Genomic DNA, 21,113 nt, shown 5'->3' with positions numbered 1-21,113 from the left:
AAACCCTGATAACAAGATGAGACAAGAAGACCATAAACCTTACAAGGATGAGGTTGCTTATTCTTCTCTCTTTCCTCTCCACCCTTGCTCTGGCATACAGACCACTCAGGCCCCAGGTACAATAGAAATTAGTTGTAAATTTCTATATTACATACAAACAAATATTTAAAATGTATTTACATATAGTAAATACTTAATTTTGAAATATTTAAAAAAAGATATAATGAATAATTTCTTTAAATGTTTTGCAGCCGGTCCGAAACTTCCCTAAGACTAGAGTAGAGGATGTCGGAGAACCTCTGTTTCTCACCCCCTACATTGAATCTGGAGATGTGGAGACAGGGCGCAACCTCGCCAGGGTTGACTCCACCCTCCTGGAGGTCACTAGATTTTATAAAATTTTGAATTACATTTAGAATATTTTTAATTTAGACATAATATGTAAGTTCTCAATTTCATAGAAAATTCCTAATCAAGAGTCAATTTCAAACATTCAAAACCTGTTGTTTAAATATTTTAAATATCTTTTTGTCCTTATAGGGAACACACAGTGATATCGAGAGCTACTCTGGGTTCATTACTGCAGACAAGGAGAACAATGGAAACATGTTCTTCTGGTTCTTCCCTGCAGCAGAGAACCCTGATACTGCTCCAGTAGTAATCTGGCTCCAGGGAGGACCTGGAGGTTCATCTATGTTCGGACTCTTGAAACTCCACGGACCTTTACTCTCTGGAGATGATGAAAACGGAAACTTTGGAGTTCGTGACAATCCTTACTCCTGGCATAGAAAACATAATATCATATACATTGATAACCCAGTCGGAGCAGGTATAACCCAGTAAGAAAAATGATTGAATATAACTTTCCATGCTAAAAAAATGTCTAGGTTACTCCTTTAGTGACAAGCTGCCTGAGACCCAGGATGACGTGTCCCAGAACCTGTACAACATGCTCCAGCAGTGGTTTAAACTCTTCCCTATGTACCAGGTAATGTACCTTAGTTAGGGTGCTCCGTGCGTTTTATTCTTATTTCAATTTTATCCTTTTATAGTTTACTTTGGATCGTTGAATCTTTGCGAAGGTATTATCGAGATGTTAAAGCATATTTGATCATTTGATGAATAATTTAGAGCTGGGGGATAATTATTTAGAGCACGATATTATTCTGAATAGCAGGGGCGTACGAGGGGGGGGGGCCTGAGGGGGGGCACCCATTCAAAAAATACTTTAAATCTCACTTTTGCCCTTAACTTTGATATCATTATTCATAATTATACAATATGTATCGTTTCCATGAAAATATAAATATTTTTAAAGAAACGTTTCCATCTCTATTTTTCACCCATTAAAGCTTACACCAGTCACAGTATTAAGAGGAAGTGTCTGATGAGTCCACTTAAGAAAATTATATAAATAATTTATTAACACTTGTTATATGGAAATGTGTATATGATCGAATAGTTTATATAGTTTAAAAGGTATCGTTATTTTTTTTAAAAGGGGGTTTAAAGGGGGGGCACCAAATTTTTTCCGCGCTGACTCGCGCATGAATGTCCCTCCGCCCATACACAAATACTCTCGTACGCCCCTGCTGAATAGCTACTAGGCTTCGGTGTCTAAACGGTTTAAATACGAAAATTCTGATCTCAGGTTCTTTTCAATTTTTTTTTCTCAGGGCAACGACTTCTATCCCTTCGGAGAGTCCTATGCCGGGAAGTTTGTTCCTTCAATTGCTAAAAAGATTCACGAGGAGAACAGTAATCCTGATAATATCAAGTATGTAGTCTAGTTTATACTGTCAGGACTAGTAATCCTGATAATATCAAGTATTAGTTAATACTGTCAGGACTAGTAATCCTGATAATATCAAGTATATAGTCTAGTTTATACTGTAAGGACTAGTAATCCTGACAATATCAAGTATATAGTCTAGTTTATACTGTCAGGACTAGTAATCCTGATAATATCAAGTATATAGTTTAGTTAATACTGTCAGGACTAGTAATCCTGATAATATCAAGTTTATAGTCTAGTTTATACTGTCAGGACTAGTAATCCTGATAATATCAAGTATATAGTCTAGTTTATATTGTCAGGACTAGTAATCCTGACAATATCAAGTATATAGTCTAGTTTACACTGTCAGGACTAGTAATCCTGAAAATATCAAGTATAAAGTCGAATTTATACTGTCAGGACTAGTAATCCTGACAATATCAAGTATATAGTCTAGTTTATACTGTCAAGACTAGTAATCCTGATAATATCAAGTATGTAGTCTAGTTTATACTGTCAGGACTAGTAATCCTGATAATATCAAGTATGTAGTCTACTTTATACTGTCAGGACTAGTAATCCTGATAATATCAAGTATATAGTTTAGTTAATACTGTCAGGACTAGTAATCCTGATAATATCAAGTATATAGTCTAGTTTATACTGTCAGGACTAGTAATCCTGATACTATCAAGTATATAGTCTAGTTTATACTGTCAAGACTAGTAATCCTGATAATATCAAGTATATAGTCTAGTTTATACTGTCAGGATTAGTAATCCTGATAATATCAAGTATGAGTTTAGTTAATATTGTCATGACTATAGTAATCTCGGTAATATCAGTTTTTTTTTATCCCTATATCGTAAATCTTATATATTTCAAACTATTAACTCTGTTAGATCAAATACTCTTAGTTTGATATAAAAAAACTTACACCATCAGGTTGAAAAGATTTAGGGCTTAGAAATTTGAATTTGTGGTAAAGACTCAATTGATTTAGTCTATATTGTACTGTCAGGACTATTGCAATTGATTTAGTCTATATTGTACTGTCAGGACTATTGCAATTGATTTAGTCTATATTGTACTGTCAGGACTATTGCAATTGATTTAGTCTATATTGTACTGTCAGGACTATTGCAATTCTTATCAAAACTGTAATTTCAGTACTAAAACAGTTTAAACCTGTACTAGTGAAGCTTGTCCTATTTGGAAATTTTCTTATCAGAATAAATCTGGCGGGGTTGGGAATAGGAGATGGATGGATGTCTCCCTTTCATAATGCAAGATACGGAAACTTCCTTTATCAGGTTAAATAATATTCTTATCTTCAGAGATTCTTGTCATGGGAAAAAAAACTTCTTAAAATTTATTTATTAAAAATTATTCATCACAATCAACATAAAAGAAAAAAGTTTTAAATATATTTAATGATGAAGATATTGTTAAGGTCGGATTAATTGATGAAGATATTGTTAAGGTTCAGGGGCGGATACAGGATTTAAGTGAGGGGGAGTTTTTAGGAAGAAAAAAAATTCATAATTAGGAACAAAAAATCGTGCCGCAGGTGACAATTTTTTTTGACTTAAAAGACTCAAAAAGAGTCAAAATTAATGAATAAAGACTAAAAAACTAGATTTTTAACTTTTCACACATTATTGTTTATTAAGACAGATATTTTTCCTGTTTTGCACTGGGGTTTCTTTCCCTTAAGCATGCTATTGAGAAGCTATTCTGAAAATAGGAACAAAAAATTCCAAATTCAGGGGGGGGGTGCTACGCCCCTCCCTGAATCTGTCAGGGGGGGCGAATGTCCCCCCGCCCCTGTTAAGGTTGGATTAATTGATTAAGGTATTGTTAAGGTTGGATTAATTGATGAAGGTATTGTTAAGGTTGGATTAATTGATGAGAATGAACTATCTTTATCCTTGAATATGGAATCAGAAACACAATCTCTCATCAATGAGGAACAATGGTAAGACCGTAAGACAACATGGAGAACAGAATAAATTCAAATTATTTCTATTTCTGTTCTAAATCGGTTGAAAAGTTTTAAATTTTTAATAGAAAAATTCAAAATTTATGCAAATTATTTCTTTTGGAACTCACTAAAATATTGACAACTTTGGCACAAACTTTGATTTTCTAATACCTATATCTTTGCAACCCAATCTTAGAGACCTTAGACATTTCAACCATATGAAATTTGATGGATCAGAAAAACTAAGTTTGAAATAAAAAATACACCATCAGGTTGCAAAGATATTAGGATTAGAAAATTTGAGTTTGTGGCAAAAACTCAATTCCTTTTTAGACAGTCTCGACTTGGTTTTATTTCACCAACTCACTTTTTTTATTTATTTTTAATCTGAAAATCCCACATAAATATTAAAGCTCTCAGAAATATTTATCCAGAACGGTTAAGTAAAAAAACATATTTAATGTACTATATACAAAACATTGTACATGACTTTCATCAGTTAAAGATATATAGACAATTCAGTTTCATTTAGTTTGAATTTTTTTTTTAAATTTCTTTCTTGGACAATCAATGAAAAACAAGTTTGTTGTTATAAGATTTGGTCTAGAATAAAAATTAGAGGAGTTATGAGGTCGCAAAGTTTGATCGGTGATGCCGCGTAATTTTTGAAATTATTCACACCAAGATACCTGATTGTAAGGTATGATGCCTGGCTGTCCTGGAACAATGAGTTTGGATATTTCCTGGACAGGATGGAGTACAGTTACTACTACGAGATAACTCAGGCAGATTACGATCCCTCAGAGGACGATTACGAGATATTCTGTAACCTTGAGTCAACTAGGTTAGTACTAGGATAGTCTCTAAACATGGCCCTGGAGAAACTGTCTTTTGGGTCCAAGTTGTTTAAAATAAGAAACTTTAATAATCTTTATAGTACATTATTGTCGATAGAATTAGCCAGGGTGTTGTCATGGTTTTTAAGTATTCAGTTTTACGGTTTAAACTATTTGATTTAAAAAGGCATTAAACTAAAATTACCACGATGAGTTCAATACCAGGGGCGTATCTATATATATAACTAGAAATTCAAGGCGCTTCGCGCCCTTCTTTCTAGGCTTTTAGATGAAAAAAATTTTGCGGATTTTCAAAAATTTAATTTTTTTTACAAAATTATAAACCTTTAAAACACAAATTTTTAAAATTTCAATCATTCATAAACCGTCCCTGGGGTCCCTAGATGTCCCACAAAAAATTTGGGCCCGATCGGTTCAGCCGTTTTGACGTTTATTGGATACAAACAAACAAACAGACAGAAAGACAAGCCTTTATATATAGAAGTTGTAATCTCTGTTTGTATGTCCAATCGTATAGCACGTGTGCTGTAAATTTTTGATTGGTTCCCGGATTTTCTTCAAAACTATTAGAATATTTCCAAAATATTTTTTCAATTGAAATGAAAATAAAATTGAAATCAACTTCATATTTTGACTTCTGCTTTGTTCCAAAGCTTGTTTGATCTTTAAATAGCCATTGATATAAGACTTAAATTTTCTCTACATCTCGAAGGTTCTCGCCATTTTAGATTATATTTTGTTAAATCTAAAAAGGCTTGAACCTTCTCGATAAAGAGAAAATTTCTGTCCAAAAACTTCATAACACTGCGAAGCAAAATAACAGTGTAATAAATAGTTATTAAATTCCAGGGGGGGGGGAGGCTTAGCCCCCGCTGAATGGTATGTACATATTTGTAAATCTTAATCTATTTCTAGAGAAGCCCTGCATGTTGGAACCCTGGAGTACCCTAACTCCGGAGACGTTTACTTCTCTATGATCAACGACTTCATGCAGTCCTCCATTCATGATATAGAGTTCCTCCTCGAACAATATAAGGTATAACTTATTTTTTTGTTTGTAAATATGTTGTACGCCAATAGGGATTTCAACTTCTCTCATATTAGCTCGCAAAAGAGGACGTACTCGACGCACACGATCAGGATCCACATCTTACATTGAGATGAAACTCATTTAGGACAAATTTTAAGGACGGTCAAAGTAAATGCACGTTAAGAACTAAAGAAATTGTAAAATACATGCGCCCCGGAAAGGTTAAAATGCAAGGAAAGTTAATTGCAGTTGCGTATACTCTGCGTACATATTGAAGCCAGTTCTCTCTGGGCGGAATTTGTAAACAAGTATAGATGCATCAGTGTTCGTTTAGTATCCGAGGAGGTTAAAAGCATTAAATTTTGATAATTTTGTTGATTCACATAAAAGTTTCCGATGACCAGAATATTTCATTGATTTTTATGTGAAAGATGGATCCCATATCAGGCTTCGACATTCGTCTTGTGTTTACATTACCGCCCAGAGACAGTACACTGCAGTACAAAAAATTCGTAAACCAGCTCTGAAATAACTTTCCTTGCATTATAACCTTGCGGCCAAGCAATATTTATAGTAGGACTACAAAATTTCTCACAAAATAAATATTGAATGGGATAGGGGGAGGGAATGTATTAGTCGAACAATGCATCTATCACAGATAAAACAGAGAGAACCGAAGAAAATATTCCGATAACTTCTCTGTTAATACAGGGTTATCCATAAAGGATGAGACTCTAAGTCCTTCAGAGACGACTAGTCTTGATAATAACATTTTAAGTTGCTCACAAGAATACTGTCCTTTCTTTCTTTCACAGATAATATTTATTACGATTATAAAAGACAAAGGCGGAAGAACAGAAACAACGTTCAGATTCAGATTTAATCATAGGTCGTCATTAAAATCTCATAATTTATGGATAACTCTGTATGTAGATAGTTTAAGTAACTCTAAATATTACACATCTCTTTTATTTGTGTAAACTTTCAACTTTTAATAATGATATTTTTCATTTAAAAAAAAGGCTATGCAATTATTGTAAATGTAAGAAAATTCCTAGAAATAATATGTTTGTTTTGACTGAAAAATGGAGTTTAATTTCGAACTACATAATTTGTCTAAAACACTGAATCTTGTAGGTTTTAATCTACGACGGAAATTTTGATATTATCTGCAATCATTCCGGTATTTTGGATCTAATCAATGATATGGAATGGAGCGGAGCTGCTGAGTATAGGTAGGTTCTTTTCAAATAGGTAAGTACCTTTCCGATAGGTAGGTACTTTCCCGATAGGTAGGTACTTTCCCGATAGGTAGGTACTTTTCCGATAGGTAGGTACTTTTCCGGTAGGTAGGTACTTTTCCGATAGGTAGGTACTTTACCGATAGGTAGGTACTTTTCCGATAGGTAGGTACTTTTCCGATAGGTAGGTACTTTCCCGATAGGTAGGTATTTTTCCGAAAGGTAGGTACTTTTCCTATAGGTAGGTACTTTTCTAATAGTAATGTACTTTTTCGAAGGTTATGTTCTTTCATGATGCGTAGGTACCCTGCTGTTAATAGAGTTAATATAGGTAGGTACCTTTCTAATATGTAGGTATCTTGCTGTTGACATAGGCAGGTACCTTTCGATGGTTAAGTACTTTGCTGTCAGGTATCTTGGTTTTGTTAGTATAGAAAGGTACATTTCTATTATTAGGTAAAATATTGGTAACTTTCTGGTAGGTACTAGGTCTACTAGGTACCATTCTAAAAAGTAAGTAGACTGTAGAAGTGTAGATATATTGCTGTTATTATAGTCTGGTCATTTCATACATGATGAGGGTATTTTGATATTAATCTAGAAAGGTACTTTAATCTGTAAAGTATACATATATATATATAGGATCCTATACAGTGATAACCAGAAAACAATGGATAGGAATAGGAAGTCGAGGTTATAGGAATACTTAAGTATATTTGATGTTGTTACAAAGAAAATAGTTTTATTAGACTTTTTAAAGTTATAACTTGATTCTAAAAGTCAGTGATCTTCCTATTTTAGAGTATTATGGGTGAATTCGATAGGACTAATGATTAATTGAACTATAAACGTTCAGTGGAACTAACGTTCAAAAGGACAATAGTCCTTATGAAAAAATATTCGTTCATTGAACTAAACCCCACGAGGAGACATTCCAACCATATGGAATTTTTTTTTATTAATCCCGTCTAGAATTGGGTCATTCTGAACAAATATTAGAACAAATGAACAAAAAAAGTTAAGGACTAAAACCGTAAAAAGTGGGGAAATCCTTAATAGTTCAAATGAGCTAAAGCTAAAATTTTTATCATTTTGCCACAATTTCCAAATTATTTCAAACAATTACACATATTTAGAACAAATGAACAAAAAAATGTTCATTTAAACTAAAGCATAATTAAATTTTCATCATTTTGCCACAAGTTCCAAATTAGTTCAAACGAACAATTTTTCTGACCGAAAATGTTCCTTATAGGACTTAAGTTGCAGAAGCACTAAAATTTCCGAGAAAATATTTAGTCCATTTGAACAATTTCGTGTGGAAGTTCAAATTAGGACTGACGTTGCAGAAGCATTAAAATTTCCAAGGAAATGTACATTTGAACAATTTTTCTGTGGAAAATTTTTGTTACGGCTAACGTTCGATAGCACTTAAATTTCCATGAAACTATTTTATGGTTCATTTGAACAATTTTTCTTTGAAAATTGTTATGTTCACATGCCATAAAATCGCACAAAGATCAATTGCACTAATGATAAATTACAAAAAATAAAAATGGCGGGAAAAAGATATAATTAGTTCAATTCGTTTAATTGAACGTTGAATGTTGATTTTGTTCATATGGAAAAATGTTCAAATGTTCACAGCTGACTTTAGTGCATGTCAAATCGGCCTTTAGTCTTTTCGATATAGCATCGTTTTATGTACTGTATGATGTGAAAAACGCAAAATGAACATTTATATTTGACTAAATACCGGGCTACCCCATAAAGTTTGAGACGTTAATAAGGACCTGGACCTTTTAACATATACCTATCTAAGCATTGAATAATTGCATTTTTAAAAGATATTAACAAACCTGCATTGCAGGGTACCAGAAATTTGAGTTAAAGGCCCAATAAATTTGTCTCTGAGGCCTCATCCCTTATGAATAATCCTGTTTTAAAGCTTTTAAATTTTATTTCAATCCATACTCTCCAGTATTTTTATAAGAACTCTTTATTTTTAGCTCAACGGTGAGGACTGCGTATAGATACGAGAACGAGTTGGTGGGATATCTCAAGCAAGCACAGAACCTGAACCTTCTCCTGGTAGGAATCTTGTACTTGAAATGTTAGTCACAATCCTAGATACTCCAACAGGGCTACCCTAATTATTGAATTAATTGTAAATATCTATGAATGACATTTTTCTTAGATGGATTATTTCCAACAAGGTTCAGAGAGTTCAGAACACTTTACAATTGGAATTATCACTTGACGCAAACTCACTTATATCATTGTCTTTCCAACTTGGTTTTGTAGAGGCCGAATTTAAAGAATTTCAGCCGCGGCTTCAATATGGTTGGTTCCACTTAAATTTGTATTTAATTTTTCAATTAAAACCGGTTTTTGGAGGATTTAAGACGTGGCTTAAATTCATTAAATTCGGACATACACCTTTCATTTTCCAAACTGTCAATTCTGTTAAATAATCAAATTTAGAAAAATCAGGTCTTGGATCAGGAATTTTTCAATGTATAAATTAGTTTTAGTGTAAGTAATGCATGCGGGTTCTATGAACTATTTATAATTTTTTTTGGCACAAAAGCTTGGACAAAATCAGTTTATTATTTTCATACTTTTCAAAAATAGATTTGAAACCTGAGCTGTTGTATGGTATTGAACAAGAATAAGGGAATGAAGATTATTATATTATATTTAGGTTCGGAACGCAGGTCACATGGTTCCTTTAAGCCAGCCTGCCTGGGCCCAACAGATGCTTGAGGATTTTACAAGTGGATCTTTGTAATCTACTGTGCAACGTGAAGGGAGTGTTTACAAAAAATATATTCCTCCTTTTATTTAGTTAATACTCCCTTTAAACTCGAGAAGAATTCGTCTATTTAGAACAGTCTATATTTGCAGAAGTTTAATGTTTAATAAACGAATTTAATATAAAATTTTCTGAGTTACATACATTTATACAAAACTAAGAATAAAAGTTTTTGAAAATATTACATATAATAGGGTGTTCTTTTAGCTCTTCCACCTCAGTACATAACACACAGTTGTATAACTTGTGGGTGAAAATAATTTTTCTCCCACTAGTTAAAAAAGTACCAAAAAGAAAAAAAAAACTCCATCCAAATTTTGATTTCCCCCAGATCATCAAAGAAAATTCGTAAAAATAGGAGGGGGTTTGTGATTCTTAAAATAGACACCCCTCACAGAACATCAACCTTTCTCAATACATAATTGAATTTGAGAATAGAAGTAAGGAGAAGTGGATTGTAAATGTTTACTGTTATATTATCTGTGACGTAAAAAACTAATTTTACATATGTATTGTAACATTGACAAAGATTGCAATCAAGACTAGGTATGAGGTTTCTTACAATATAACTAGTTCAGGATTTCAAAAAAATGAAAATTAAAAAAAAGGAAAGGTTGGTAATGTGGCGGTTTTGGTTGAGTAGTAGGCCTGAAGTACAAAATATTTAGTATAGGATAAAATTGTGTGAAGGTTGTCATCATCAAATGAGGTATACTTTCAGCATAGCACAGCGCTGCAAAGCTGAAAATATTAATTCTCTTATTTTTCTTTTTCAATCTTACTTTTATGAATTCAGAACTCAGTCAGGCAAAAATATAATTACATATTCTCGGTTAAATTTCCTAAACATATATTCATTACTAAATTTAATAAACAATACGTAGAAAAAAATAATAAAACATTAAATTTAAGATTGAATCTAGAGAAAGACGGATGTAGTATAAGAGAAAGAACTATCCGCTGTTAGATTCAACAATTAAATCAGGGGGAGATTTCTCCGTGCTAGAAGGAGGAAGGGTGGGAGCAGCTAAACCTCCATATAGACTGTTGACTGCACCTTGCTGTCTTATCTTGATTATTTTTTCTCCAACCTTAAGATAAACACCCTTAGGGGTTCGGATCACTGTGATGTTTTCTCCGGCTTTAAGATGAATGGGGGATTCGGAGGGATTGGTTGGAATAATAAGATCTCGTGGAACCTTGACTTGCTCCATCCCAAACCCTTGCCGGGATAAGGCTTCCATGGCAGAGTTTGCGTTAATTGTTTTACGTCGAGGTTCCTCCATATTTAAATGCATTCTCCCTTGTGTAATGTTTTTACTGGTTGGAGTTTGAACACTGTCTGATGAAGAGGTACTTGGAGAAGGTTCATTAAGCGTGGAGGACAGAGAACCATTACGGTCTTTTTCAATGGTTGGGTTCGAATTTGGAATATTTTCGAATTCTGAAAGTTGGTGTGGTGAAAATTGATTTACAGAGCTTCCAAAATCCGGGTCTAAAGGAACAGGCCGGACACTAGCAACTGGTCTTGCGTCAGGAATACCACCGTACGGAGATATCCAGGAGTCGAGCCTCTTTCCGTTCTCGTAATAACGGTTACGGGTAAATCCGTTTGCACCCGGATTATGAAGATTGGTTGCAAATGATCCTTGTTTGGGATAGAATGCCGCATAGCTTGGTCTGCTATAGGATATTTTCGAGGTTTTCTCCATTTTGTAGGCTCTCTCAGCTAATTTCTTCTCGTGCTTGGACAGTTTGTTATCTTGTCGATCAACTAGAAGGGATTCGTGAGAAAAAGGCAGTTTAGTGAGCATGTGTCCGAACTTGGAAATTATTTGTTTCATCACAGGATCTTGGAAACCTTGAAGATGCTGTGTCATATCCTCGATAACAGGATCTTCATCCTCGTCACAGATAAGGCTGTGAACCTCCTTGGAGCTGAGATGAGCGTCAGGGTTCATCTCGTCAACAATCCTGTCAGACATTCCCTGCTTGTTGATTTGTCTGTCATAGATCTTTTTCTCCAGGGAGTTGTCGGTGACAAGTCTGTAAACGTGAGTCTCCTTTGTTTGTCCATACCTGGAACACAAGTTAAAACTAATTATTAAAAAAAAAAATGTTAAAACTTTTTCCCCCTCCTAGTATGGTTATGAAACATTAGTTTTATAAAAGAGATCAATTTTATGAAAAACCCCACCAAAAATAACCTATGCCCAGTAGGAGGACTGATCCTAGTTAATGTATCCGTGTATAGTGTATTGTGTACCTATAAACCCTGCAGACTGCTTGAGTGTCATGACATGGATTCCAGGACGCATCAAAGATTACAACCCTGTTAGCTCCGACAAGGTTTACTCCCAAGCTACCAGCTCGTGTTGAGACGAGGAATAATTTTAATCTTTGGTCTATGTTGAACGAATTTATCAATCGTTCTCTCTCCAGGGCATTCGTACTTCCATCCAATCTGTAGTAGTTTGCACCGTTCTTCCAATGCTCCTAAAAAGTAACAATTCATAACTAAACTTAAGCAAGCTCTTTGATTAATTAATTAAATAAATTATCGTGAAAGATCCCCAACATGAAATCACCAGACCGCCATCGGACGTTAAGGGACTGATCCCAATACAACATAAATTATTTCAACCGAAATTAGTGCTTACAAATAGTGATAATAACACCACTGAAAAATCATCATACATCCACCTATCTAACAAATTCTAAGATAAACAAAATACTTTTTCAATATTCAACTTTGAGCACGTCCGCCCCGAGGCCGGGCGGGGACAACATAAAAAATTATTTATATCTCTAAACTTAAAGAAATCATATTTCGTAAAAACCCCGGCAATCTTGATTTTTTTTACCTGGGAGTTCGGTACGGTTCTCTTCTGGAGAAAATTTTCTAACAGATTGAGAGTACACAGAGATTGAGAGAAGAGAAGAAGTCTATCTCCGTACTTTACAGACTCCTAAATTAGATAAATTTTATTATTTATAAAATTTTATAATATATACTTCAGATGTAAGCAAGGACTTGAGACAGTTATTTAACTCACGTAGATAAAAGTGCAAAATCCTCTCCTCGTACTTTAGTTTGGTCTGGAGTTAGGAGTACTTTAGTTTGGTCTGGAGGTAGGAGTACTTTAGTTTGGTCTGGAGGTAGGAGTACTTTAGATTGGTCTGGAGTGAGGAGTACTTTAGTTTGGTCTAGAGGTAGGAGTACTTTAGTTTGGTCTGGAGTGATGAGTACTTTAGTTTGGTCCGGTGTGAGGAGTACTTTAGTTTGGTCTGGAGCGAGGAGTATTTTAGTTTGGTCTGGAGTTATAAGTACTTTAGTTTGGTCTGGAGTTATAAGTACTTTAGTTTGGTCTGGAGTGAGGAGTATTTTAGTTTGGTCTGGAGTGAGGAGTATTTTAGTTTGGTCTGGAGTTATAAGTACTTTAGTTTGGTCTGGAGTGAGGTGTAAATTTGTTTAGTCTGATATATCTCTCCTGCTAGTATATATGCAGCAAAACTGGATAGCTATGTCTCCTTTCTGGATAGATAACTCTCTCCTGCTAGTATATATATGTCGCAAAACTGGATAGCTATGTCTTCTAACGAGCATATATGTATAGTATTTACCTCCTAACTGGATAGATAAATCTCTCCTGCTGGCATATATGTCGCAAACTGGATACCTATGTCTTCTAACGAGCATATATGTATAGTATTTACCTCCTAACTGGATAGAAAAATCTCTCCTGCTGGCATAAATGTCGCAAACTGGATAGCTATGTCTGCTAACAATATTATGTACATCTATCTGGATAGCTAGCTTTTCTAACAAGTTTATATGCCTCCTAACAAGATATTTAGGTCTAACTTAAAAAGAACCAGTTCTCCTAACATGCGTCGATGCGTCCTAAGGAAATGTGTCGATGAAAATAGCTAAAGTTCCTAACTGTTAATATGTTAGTTACCTCTAAAATAACTAGGGTTCCTAACTGTTAATATATTAGTTACCTCTAAAATAGCGAGGAAAACCTGGAGTTTATTACTGAACTCAACCTTCTCAGCCTGGTAACCACTCAACATACCCTGAACAGTTAAACTATGTATACGTGGGGGAGGAGAATGAATAATACAAACAACCAATGAATAACTTCTTAAAATTACAATAAATTCGAATAATCAATGACAAGTGTTCAATGTTAACCGTTGTCTGTATTTTTAACAACAAATCAATGAATCACATAAAGAAAAAATGTATGAATCAAATTGGAGATTGCGAACTTATTATATCTAAGGACAAGGAATTAGAAATGAATTTTTCACCTGGGCCCAATCATAGTTTATCTCCTCCTTTTTCCCGTCCACGAGTAAACTCATCTCAAACTCCCCCTTCGCCCCCTTCCCCTTCATCACGATCTCCTCCGGGTCAAAGTCAATATCAAGTTCTTCCTTCTTCTTTAGGAAATTGTACAATACGTCTGGGTGATTCCAGATCTTGCAGCAAACAGCAAAGGCTTTCAGGGGGTTAGAAACACATCTATTAACAAATATTAGTTTTCAAACCTAGCAAATAATCTTTTACAGGGATCGCTTTAGGCATCCTTCGTATGAACACAATTAAAAATTTCAAGGAGAAATGGATCCAAAGATTAAAAAGTTATGACGAAGTCTAAATTTTAAGGTTAGTTCTCTAAATTTCGAAAGAATTTTTAAGATTCTTCAAAACATGCGGAGCAATTAAATGTTCTTAGCTTGGTTGAGATTCTAAATTGAGTGGGTCGACTTTTATCGGGAAAAATAGCAAAAATCTTGATTCACGATAAGGGGTGTGTACAGAGGAGTGGAACAAACTATGAATACCCTGGTCCACGCTGGGTTCCCAAGCTAGTACAGAATAAAGTTTCTAAAAACTCAATCAAGAATTTCAAAAATTTCAAAAGTTTATTTAATCTCTCGCGAACAAAAACTAAGAGAGGAAAGAAGAAAAATTCGGAAAAATAAAAGTAATTCCGATTTCGAAAACCTGTTTGTAATGAGCTCCTCCATAAACCGCTTGTAGAGCCTCCTCTGTATCTCAGTCAGCCGTATAAACAGAACGTGTTCTCTCTTCATGGGAAGAGAGTTCTTGAGAACCACGTGACCTCTCCTAAATAGAAAAAATTACTTCTGAGCTAATTCAAGATAACTCGTGGTTTCAAGGTCCAATCAGTTATACTCACGGAGAAACGGTTTTGTCAGATTCTTAAAAACATGGAAAAATCAGCTGTATCTGTAAAAGTGACGTTCACAAACACTTTTAGAACCAAAATTACCTTTGAATGAATCCTTTCAGTTGCTCATGAAGCACATGAGCTCGGTGCTTCATCAGACGAACATCTACAAAATTTAAGAATTATAGTTTTATTTACATGCATATATTTTAGTTAAGAAACCAACCCCGGCCTATTTATAGCATCAAAAATATTGATTGTAAGAATGCTAAATGATTTTGTAAAAATATTTCAGATTGTATATTTCACTTAACAATTCCAAACCCGGAATAATTAAGTTCTCAAACATAATTATTTCTGAGAATGATAAATGATTTTGTACTTTTCGTCAGTTTTAAATATGTAAATCAAAATCTGTTTCTTTCTTAATATGAATATGATAAATATTACCTTTTGGTGTAGAATCAATGCACTGTCCGTTCTGTATCGGACGCTCAAACATATTGGAGAACTCCGTCTTGTTTCCAAGAAAATTAGGACGAACAAAGTCTACCATACACCAGTACTCCATCAGGTTATTTTGCAGCGGATAACCTGATCAAAACAGGATTAACATAGGAGATTATCAATTTAATCAAAATGTTTAATAAAGGTAAAAAAGAACCTGTTAGTACAATCCTTCTCCGGGTTTTGATTATCTTAAGAGCTTGTGAGATGGATGCATGAGAGTTCTTGATCCTGTGCCCCTCGTCACATACAACAAGATCAGGGCCAGGATTTATTAAAGCACGCTTTATATCTGTAATTAGAATTTATTAAGAGTTTGTAGAGGATATGAAATCCCCGAAAGAGGATTATGAAATCCGCAAATGAGTTGTGTCGGACCCTGGAACCGGAGAAGACCTTCTCAACTTCCTCTCCTTTTATACACTCTTTATTTAATATGTATTTATATTATAGAAGCAATAAATGTACTTCTAAAAGTTAAGCGAACCATTCTGATATCTGCCTTCGGGATAGAGAATTATCAGGATGATCCTGCACCGGAGATTATTACTTCACTATGTATCATCAGGACTAATCCTGCTCCGGAGTACTAGATTATTCCTTTACTATGTATTATCAGGACTAATGCTGCTCCGGAGTACTAGATTATTCCTTTACTATGTATCTTCAGGACTAATGCTGCTCCGGAGTACTAGATTATTCCTGAACTGGGTATCTTCAGGACTAATCCTGCTCCGGAGTACTATATTATTCCCTTACTATGTATCATCAGGACTAATTCCGCTCCAGAGTACTATATTATTCCTTTACTATGTATCATCAGGACTAAACCTGCTCCGGAGTACTAGATTATTCCTTTACTATGTATCATTAGGACTAATCCTGCTCCGGAGTACTAGATTATTCCTTTACTATGTATCATTAGGACTAATCCTGCTCCGGAGTACTAGATTATTCCTTTACTATGTATCTTCCTGCTCCGGAGTACTAGATTATTCCTTTACTATGTATCATTAGGACTAATCCTGCTCCGGAGTACTAGATTATTCCTTTACTATGTATCATTGGGACTAATCCTGCTCCGGAGTACTATATTATTCCTTTACTATGTATCATCAGGACTAATCCTGCTCCGGAGTACTAGATTATTCCTTTACTATGTATCATCAGGACTAATCCTGCCTCAGTTTGCCAGATTAATCCAAAAATAGGTATTCAGGACTTATCCTGCTGCTCCATAATGTCAGAAGATTATTCCTGAACTAGTTATCATCAGGAATCAAATCAAAGCTTAGAAGCTAAAACTGAGTCAATCCTGCATAGTATCTAGAGAACTTCTGGTCCGGAGTAGAACACGATCAATTTTACACTCTGAATTTCTAGAAGTTTATTTTGCAGCTTTCTAGGTTTTAAATTATTGCTTTAAATATTCTAAATATTTTAAATATTTTATTAGAGCAACCATTTTTACTTAACTTACCATCTAGAGTTAGTTTATTTCTATCCTCTTCTTCCAGATCTATACAATCCGTTCCTCCTTTAACCTTCCGCCGTCGAGGCCGCTGGTTTGCTAACTGGCGGTACAATTCGTAACCCATGAGAAGCACTCCGCCATCACGATGCCAGGAGGCAATAACGGCGGAGCGCTGGGTCAAGTTCTTCAGAGAATCGTTAAGTGCGTAGATAGGAAACGTTCTGTGTTTTATTGAACTACATTTCTCACTTATTTTAGAATAAGTACCCTAAAAACATAAAATAATGGTGAAAAATGATTAATCAATACTGTAAATGAGGTTTTTAGTCAAGCAAATGATTTAATCATCAAATGACTAAATACATTAATCAATTGATGAAATCCATCAAGTGATTATATCACTCATTTTACATCAATAAAGTTAAATCCTTCAATCAATTAACTTACTTGATCGAATCAAGTGAATATATCAATCAGGACAATAATTATATCATTCAATAAATTGATTTTACCAATCAACCAATTGATCAAACCAAAATAATTGATTCAATTTCAATAACTGACACATTAAAAGTTAATACAAATTTAAAAAATCAAAAACTTTGAAAAAAAAAAACGTATTTACTATCAGAGTGCTACACACATTTAAGGAAATAGAGCCTTTTAAATGGCTGAAATCTGAGCATGAAGAAAATGTACCTTTGCTGGGAGCCAGTAATTGAACTCAGCAACCCAGTTCTGAATTGTGTTTATTGGAACTATACACAGAACCTTCTTAGCATCTGTTACACCAAGAAATAGGTCGACAAAAGAAACTATCTAAAATATTAGGTTTTGATTGAATAATTGATAAACGAAATAAAGGTAGATATATGTTTGATGTAGGTAGATCCAGACATTAAAATATTAAAGAATAAATTACGCGAAAATATTCTTGTTAAGAGATAAATCAAACCTGCATCGTTTTTCCAAGTCCCATATTGTGAGCTAAGATGCAACCGAACCCTGGAGAGTTTGAAACACGGGACGGAGATTCGATAATATTATCATATAGGAACCTCAGTCCTCCGATCTAAATCAAAAATAAAGTTTATAATGAGATTATATTCATGTAACTGAAAGAAAATATCGACCAAATAATTTTGTGGTTACAGTAATTTAAAATTACATAGTAAACAAAATATTGTGTTAATTCATCGTCTTTTTTAAAATGAAGGTCAAAATGAAGTCTCAAAATTTAAGGCAGCAAAAATATTTTTTTCAAAATTTCCGAAGGCAATGATTGCTATTTTATGTCAATCAAGGGATTCTCGTTGAGTGAATATCACTACGTTCTATTTGAAAGATTTACGTGCGTCGTAAAATCTATAGGTTTCCAGTGTTGTTTTTTTCAGGCCCAAAATGGGACTAAGCTTCCCCTGGAAACAAATTTTCTGCCCCTACTGTGTACGCCTCTACATAATTGTAAAAAATTAGTAACTGTACATTATATAAAACTGGTTCACCTGATGAGGTTTAATACAAGCTGATATCTGAGAAGCCAAAAATATATCATCATCTGAGGCTGGATGTCCAGGATTTACGAGAACCCGTCCATCGGCGTCATGGATGTTGGAAGCATCGTTGACGTGCATACCGCTGTTGTTTGGATCCTCGTCGTCATCATCGTCCGCTTCGTCGGAGACGATTTGGCACTCGTCGGAATCGGAGCTAGCAACTGTGACTAAATCTAAAACCATTTTTAATGCTGTGACAGCTTATCGTGTTTCGTTTTTTAAAATACACTTCGAATAGAGGTGTGTGGGGTTGGAGGGTTTAGGGATGGAAAGGGGGAGGGGGGGGGATGAAACTTAATTTTTAAGAATAATTTTACATGTTCACCTTTCTTTCCTTCGTCCTCGGAGGAGTCCGAGCTGATGATTTCCTCGTTTTTTATCGTCCGGTCAAATGCATCCCGAAACCCCTAGAATAATAAATATGGCAGTTCTGGAGTTTTACTCATAATTAATAAATTACTTTGATAAAATTAATAATTTGTTTTCTGGAATCGGAGTGGGATTTTTATGCTGTTATTTTTCTAAACCGAGATAACGTTTTTAACGATTTTAAGAATCAATCTAATTTCAGCTATTTATAAGTATATTACCTCCATTAAACGTTGTTTTTGATGGGCCGCAAGTCTAGCTAATCTCTCCTGCTCTTCTTCCTGAGCAGTTTTAGTTTCAACCATCAGATCGACATCCGACATCACGCCCTTGATATTCTTCCTCTTGTTCCTAGGTTTAGGGTTAGAGGTTTCTCCCTTCTCCTCGTTCTTCCTTTTTCTTGAAGGATTTTCTTCCTCGATCTTCTCCCTGTTGTAATCATCCTCCAGGGATAGTTCGTCCTTCTCCTCCTCTCCGTGGAGACTGGATGAACAAGATGAGGATAGATCCATTGCTCCGCAAGAATCAAATTTGTTTCCAGGTGGTTCTCCGTCCCCACCCTCTCCTTCGGACTGGAGAAGATCCATGGAACCTGGAATATAAAACATTATCTAAAATCAACTTTTAACCCTATCACAGTGAGGAAGGGAGTTCTCTAAAACAAAACAAGAACGGCATAAACTAGACTAGACTGATGAAACTTCTGCAACTTTTAATACTATAACGAGAGAGGGGGGGGGGGTACCTCCATCCATGATTCTATCTCCATAACAAAACTAGACTGCTTTAACGTCTTCACTTTTTCCCTATTCATTGAAGTTGGGTCTAATTTTTTTTTACCTGTATTTGAAAAGACGGGGTCCGGTATACGATTTTTGGACCCCCCCCTCCTATCAAAGTTGTAAATGACCACTTATTTAGGGTAAGGTTAGGTTAAGACAATTTCTGGGCCGAGCGCTGCGGCTAGAATGGACTAGGGGCCGAGCGCTGCGGCTATAGGACAGAATAGGGGGGCCGAGCGCTGAGACTAGGACAGGCTATAAAGAGCCGAGCGCCGCGGCTAGGACAGGCTATGGGCCCACAGGGGGGGGGTGCAAAAATCGTTCTCTAGGAAATTACCAGATGAACTAAGTACACTCCCCTTTCTCAACTAGTAGGGTAAAAATAGCCAAATCGGGATAGGGTTAAAGAACTTTCGCTCTCAATTGGTATAATTATAACATTAGGAATGGTACGGCTTTTCAAGTCAAAAGTTTAAGATTATAGAATTTACTAATATTAAACCAAAATTTATTAAAAATTAATAATATCTATAAAATAAGTTGATGAAAATATTGTAGGCTTACTAAATTCGTAAAATATCAATTTTGGTTGTTATTGAACAATATCTAGAGAATAAATCATTTTAAAATATAGAAATTTATTTATAATTAGAATTAAAATATTTCATATTTTTTTTAATAACCCAAACATAACAAATAATGTGGAACAATTGTTTTCTTAAATGCATTTTATGTACAATTAAATAATTACCCTAAACATATAAAACATTGTACATAGTACTGTACAGATTTGGTAAGTGAGAAATGTTTTGAATAATAAATAAATAGATTAAAATATGCTTAAGATTATAATTCACTATTGAATAATAAAATAAATAGATTGAATAAACTAGTGTAAAAAAGATCTACGCGAAAATTAAATAATTTGTATTTAAAAATCTAAATTAATATATTAATTAAGATTGTTTATTTGGGTTGAAATACATTTGTGCCCCATAGGAACGATTTTACTATTCATAATACTTCAAAAAACGACCAAACTTAAAACTTTTATAAAGTTAAAAAGATGATTAGGATTCCTTGAATTCTTGTATATTTTTTTTATCAATATAAAATTATTATTTCACCTCGAAATTGTTTCTTTTTTCGTTTTAAGATACTGAGGATGGATGGAACTGAATCTCCGACATTTGTTTTGTAATGACTAAACTGATCAGCTGTTTTGTATACGGTTTAGTGTATACTATTATACAATTGCAGCAGAGGCCGTTCTTTCCATAAACTACAATGGTCGACAACTTGGCGTCTCCTGTAGTGGTCGTCAAGTGAACGAAAAATTATCTATCAGAAAAGAATTTAGCATAAGACATCATAGCGGCCAATATAACGTCTCCCAAAGATACGTGAACTACACGACTAACTGTAGAGAGAACGGGCTCAGACCTTTTGACTTTAAATTATTTATCAAAAAAGATGCATATTAAGCAGGGGCGTACGAGGGGGGCCGCGCCCCCCGC

The 21,113-nt window shown here is 34.6% G+C and overlaps 2 protein-coding genes across 2 annotated transcripts; one reads left to right on the top strand and one right to left on the bottom strand.

Moving 5' to 3' along the window:
* Nucleotides 1–5: 5 nt before the first annotated feature.
* LOC111699659 (venom serine carboxypeptidase) lies at nt 6–9,831 on the top strand. The gene is made up of 12 exons (XM_023470382.1): nt 6–116; nt 252–380; nt 541–829; nt 888–988; nt 1,677–1,777; nt 3,009–3,090; nt 3,673–3,755; nt 4,462–4,605; nt 5,534–5,654; nt 6,786–6,883; nt 8,899–8,980; nt 9,594–9,831. Exons 1-12 carry the CDS (start codon nt 48–50, stop codon nt 9,678–9,680), a joined length of 1,386 nt encoding a protein of 461 aa, XP_023326150.1. The 5' UTR covers nt 6–47; the 3' UTR covers nt 9,681–9,831.
* On the bottom strand, nt 9,770–20,829 carry LOC111699658 (helicase ARIP4). Its single transcript, XM_023470381.1, has 16 exons — nt 20,724–20,829; nt 19,036–19,406; nt 18,771–18,852; nt 18,395–18,618; nt 17,845–17,961; nt 17,589–17,708; nt 16,896–17,157; nt 15,573–15,707; nt 15,359–15,502; nt 15,011–15,074; nt 14,722–14,844; nt 14,022–14,235; nt 13,710–13,784; nt 12,569–12,673; nt 11,971–12,200; nt 9,770–11,783 (listed from the first exon to the last, which is right to left on the bottom strand). Exons 2-16 carry the CDS (start codon nt 19,399–19,401, stop codon nt 10,658–10,660), a joined length of 3,387 nt encoding a protein of 1,128 aa, XP_023326149.1. The 5' UTR covers nt 19,402–19,406; nt 20,724–20,829; the 3' UTR covers nt 9,770–10,657.
* Nucleotides 20,830–21,113: the final 284 nt, after the last annotated feature.

The sequence above is a fragment of the Eurytemora carolleeae genome, unplaced genomic scaffold (assembly GCF_000591075.1).
Source record: "Eurytemora carolleeae unplaced genomic scaffold, Eaff_2.0 scaffold279, whole genome shotgun sequence".
Lineage (NCBI taxonomy): Eukaryota > Metazoa > Arthropoda > Copepoda > Calanoida > Temoridae > Eurytemora > Eurytemora carolleeae.
The sequence above is the reverse complement of the archived record's forward strand: the minus strand, read 5'-3'. Positions and strand labels throughout refer to the sequence as shown.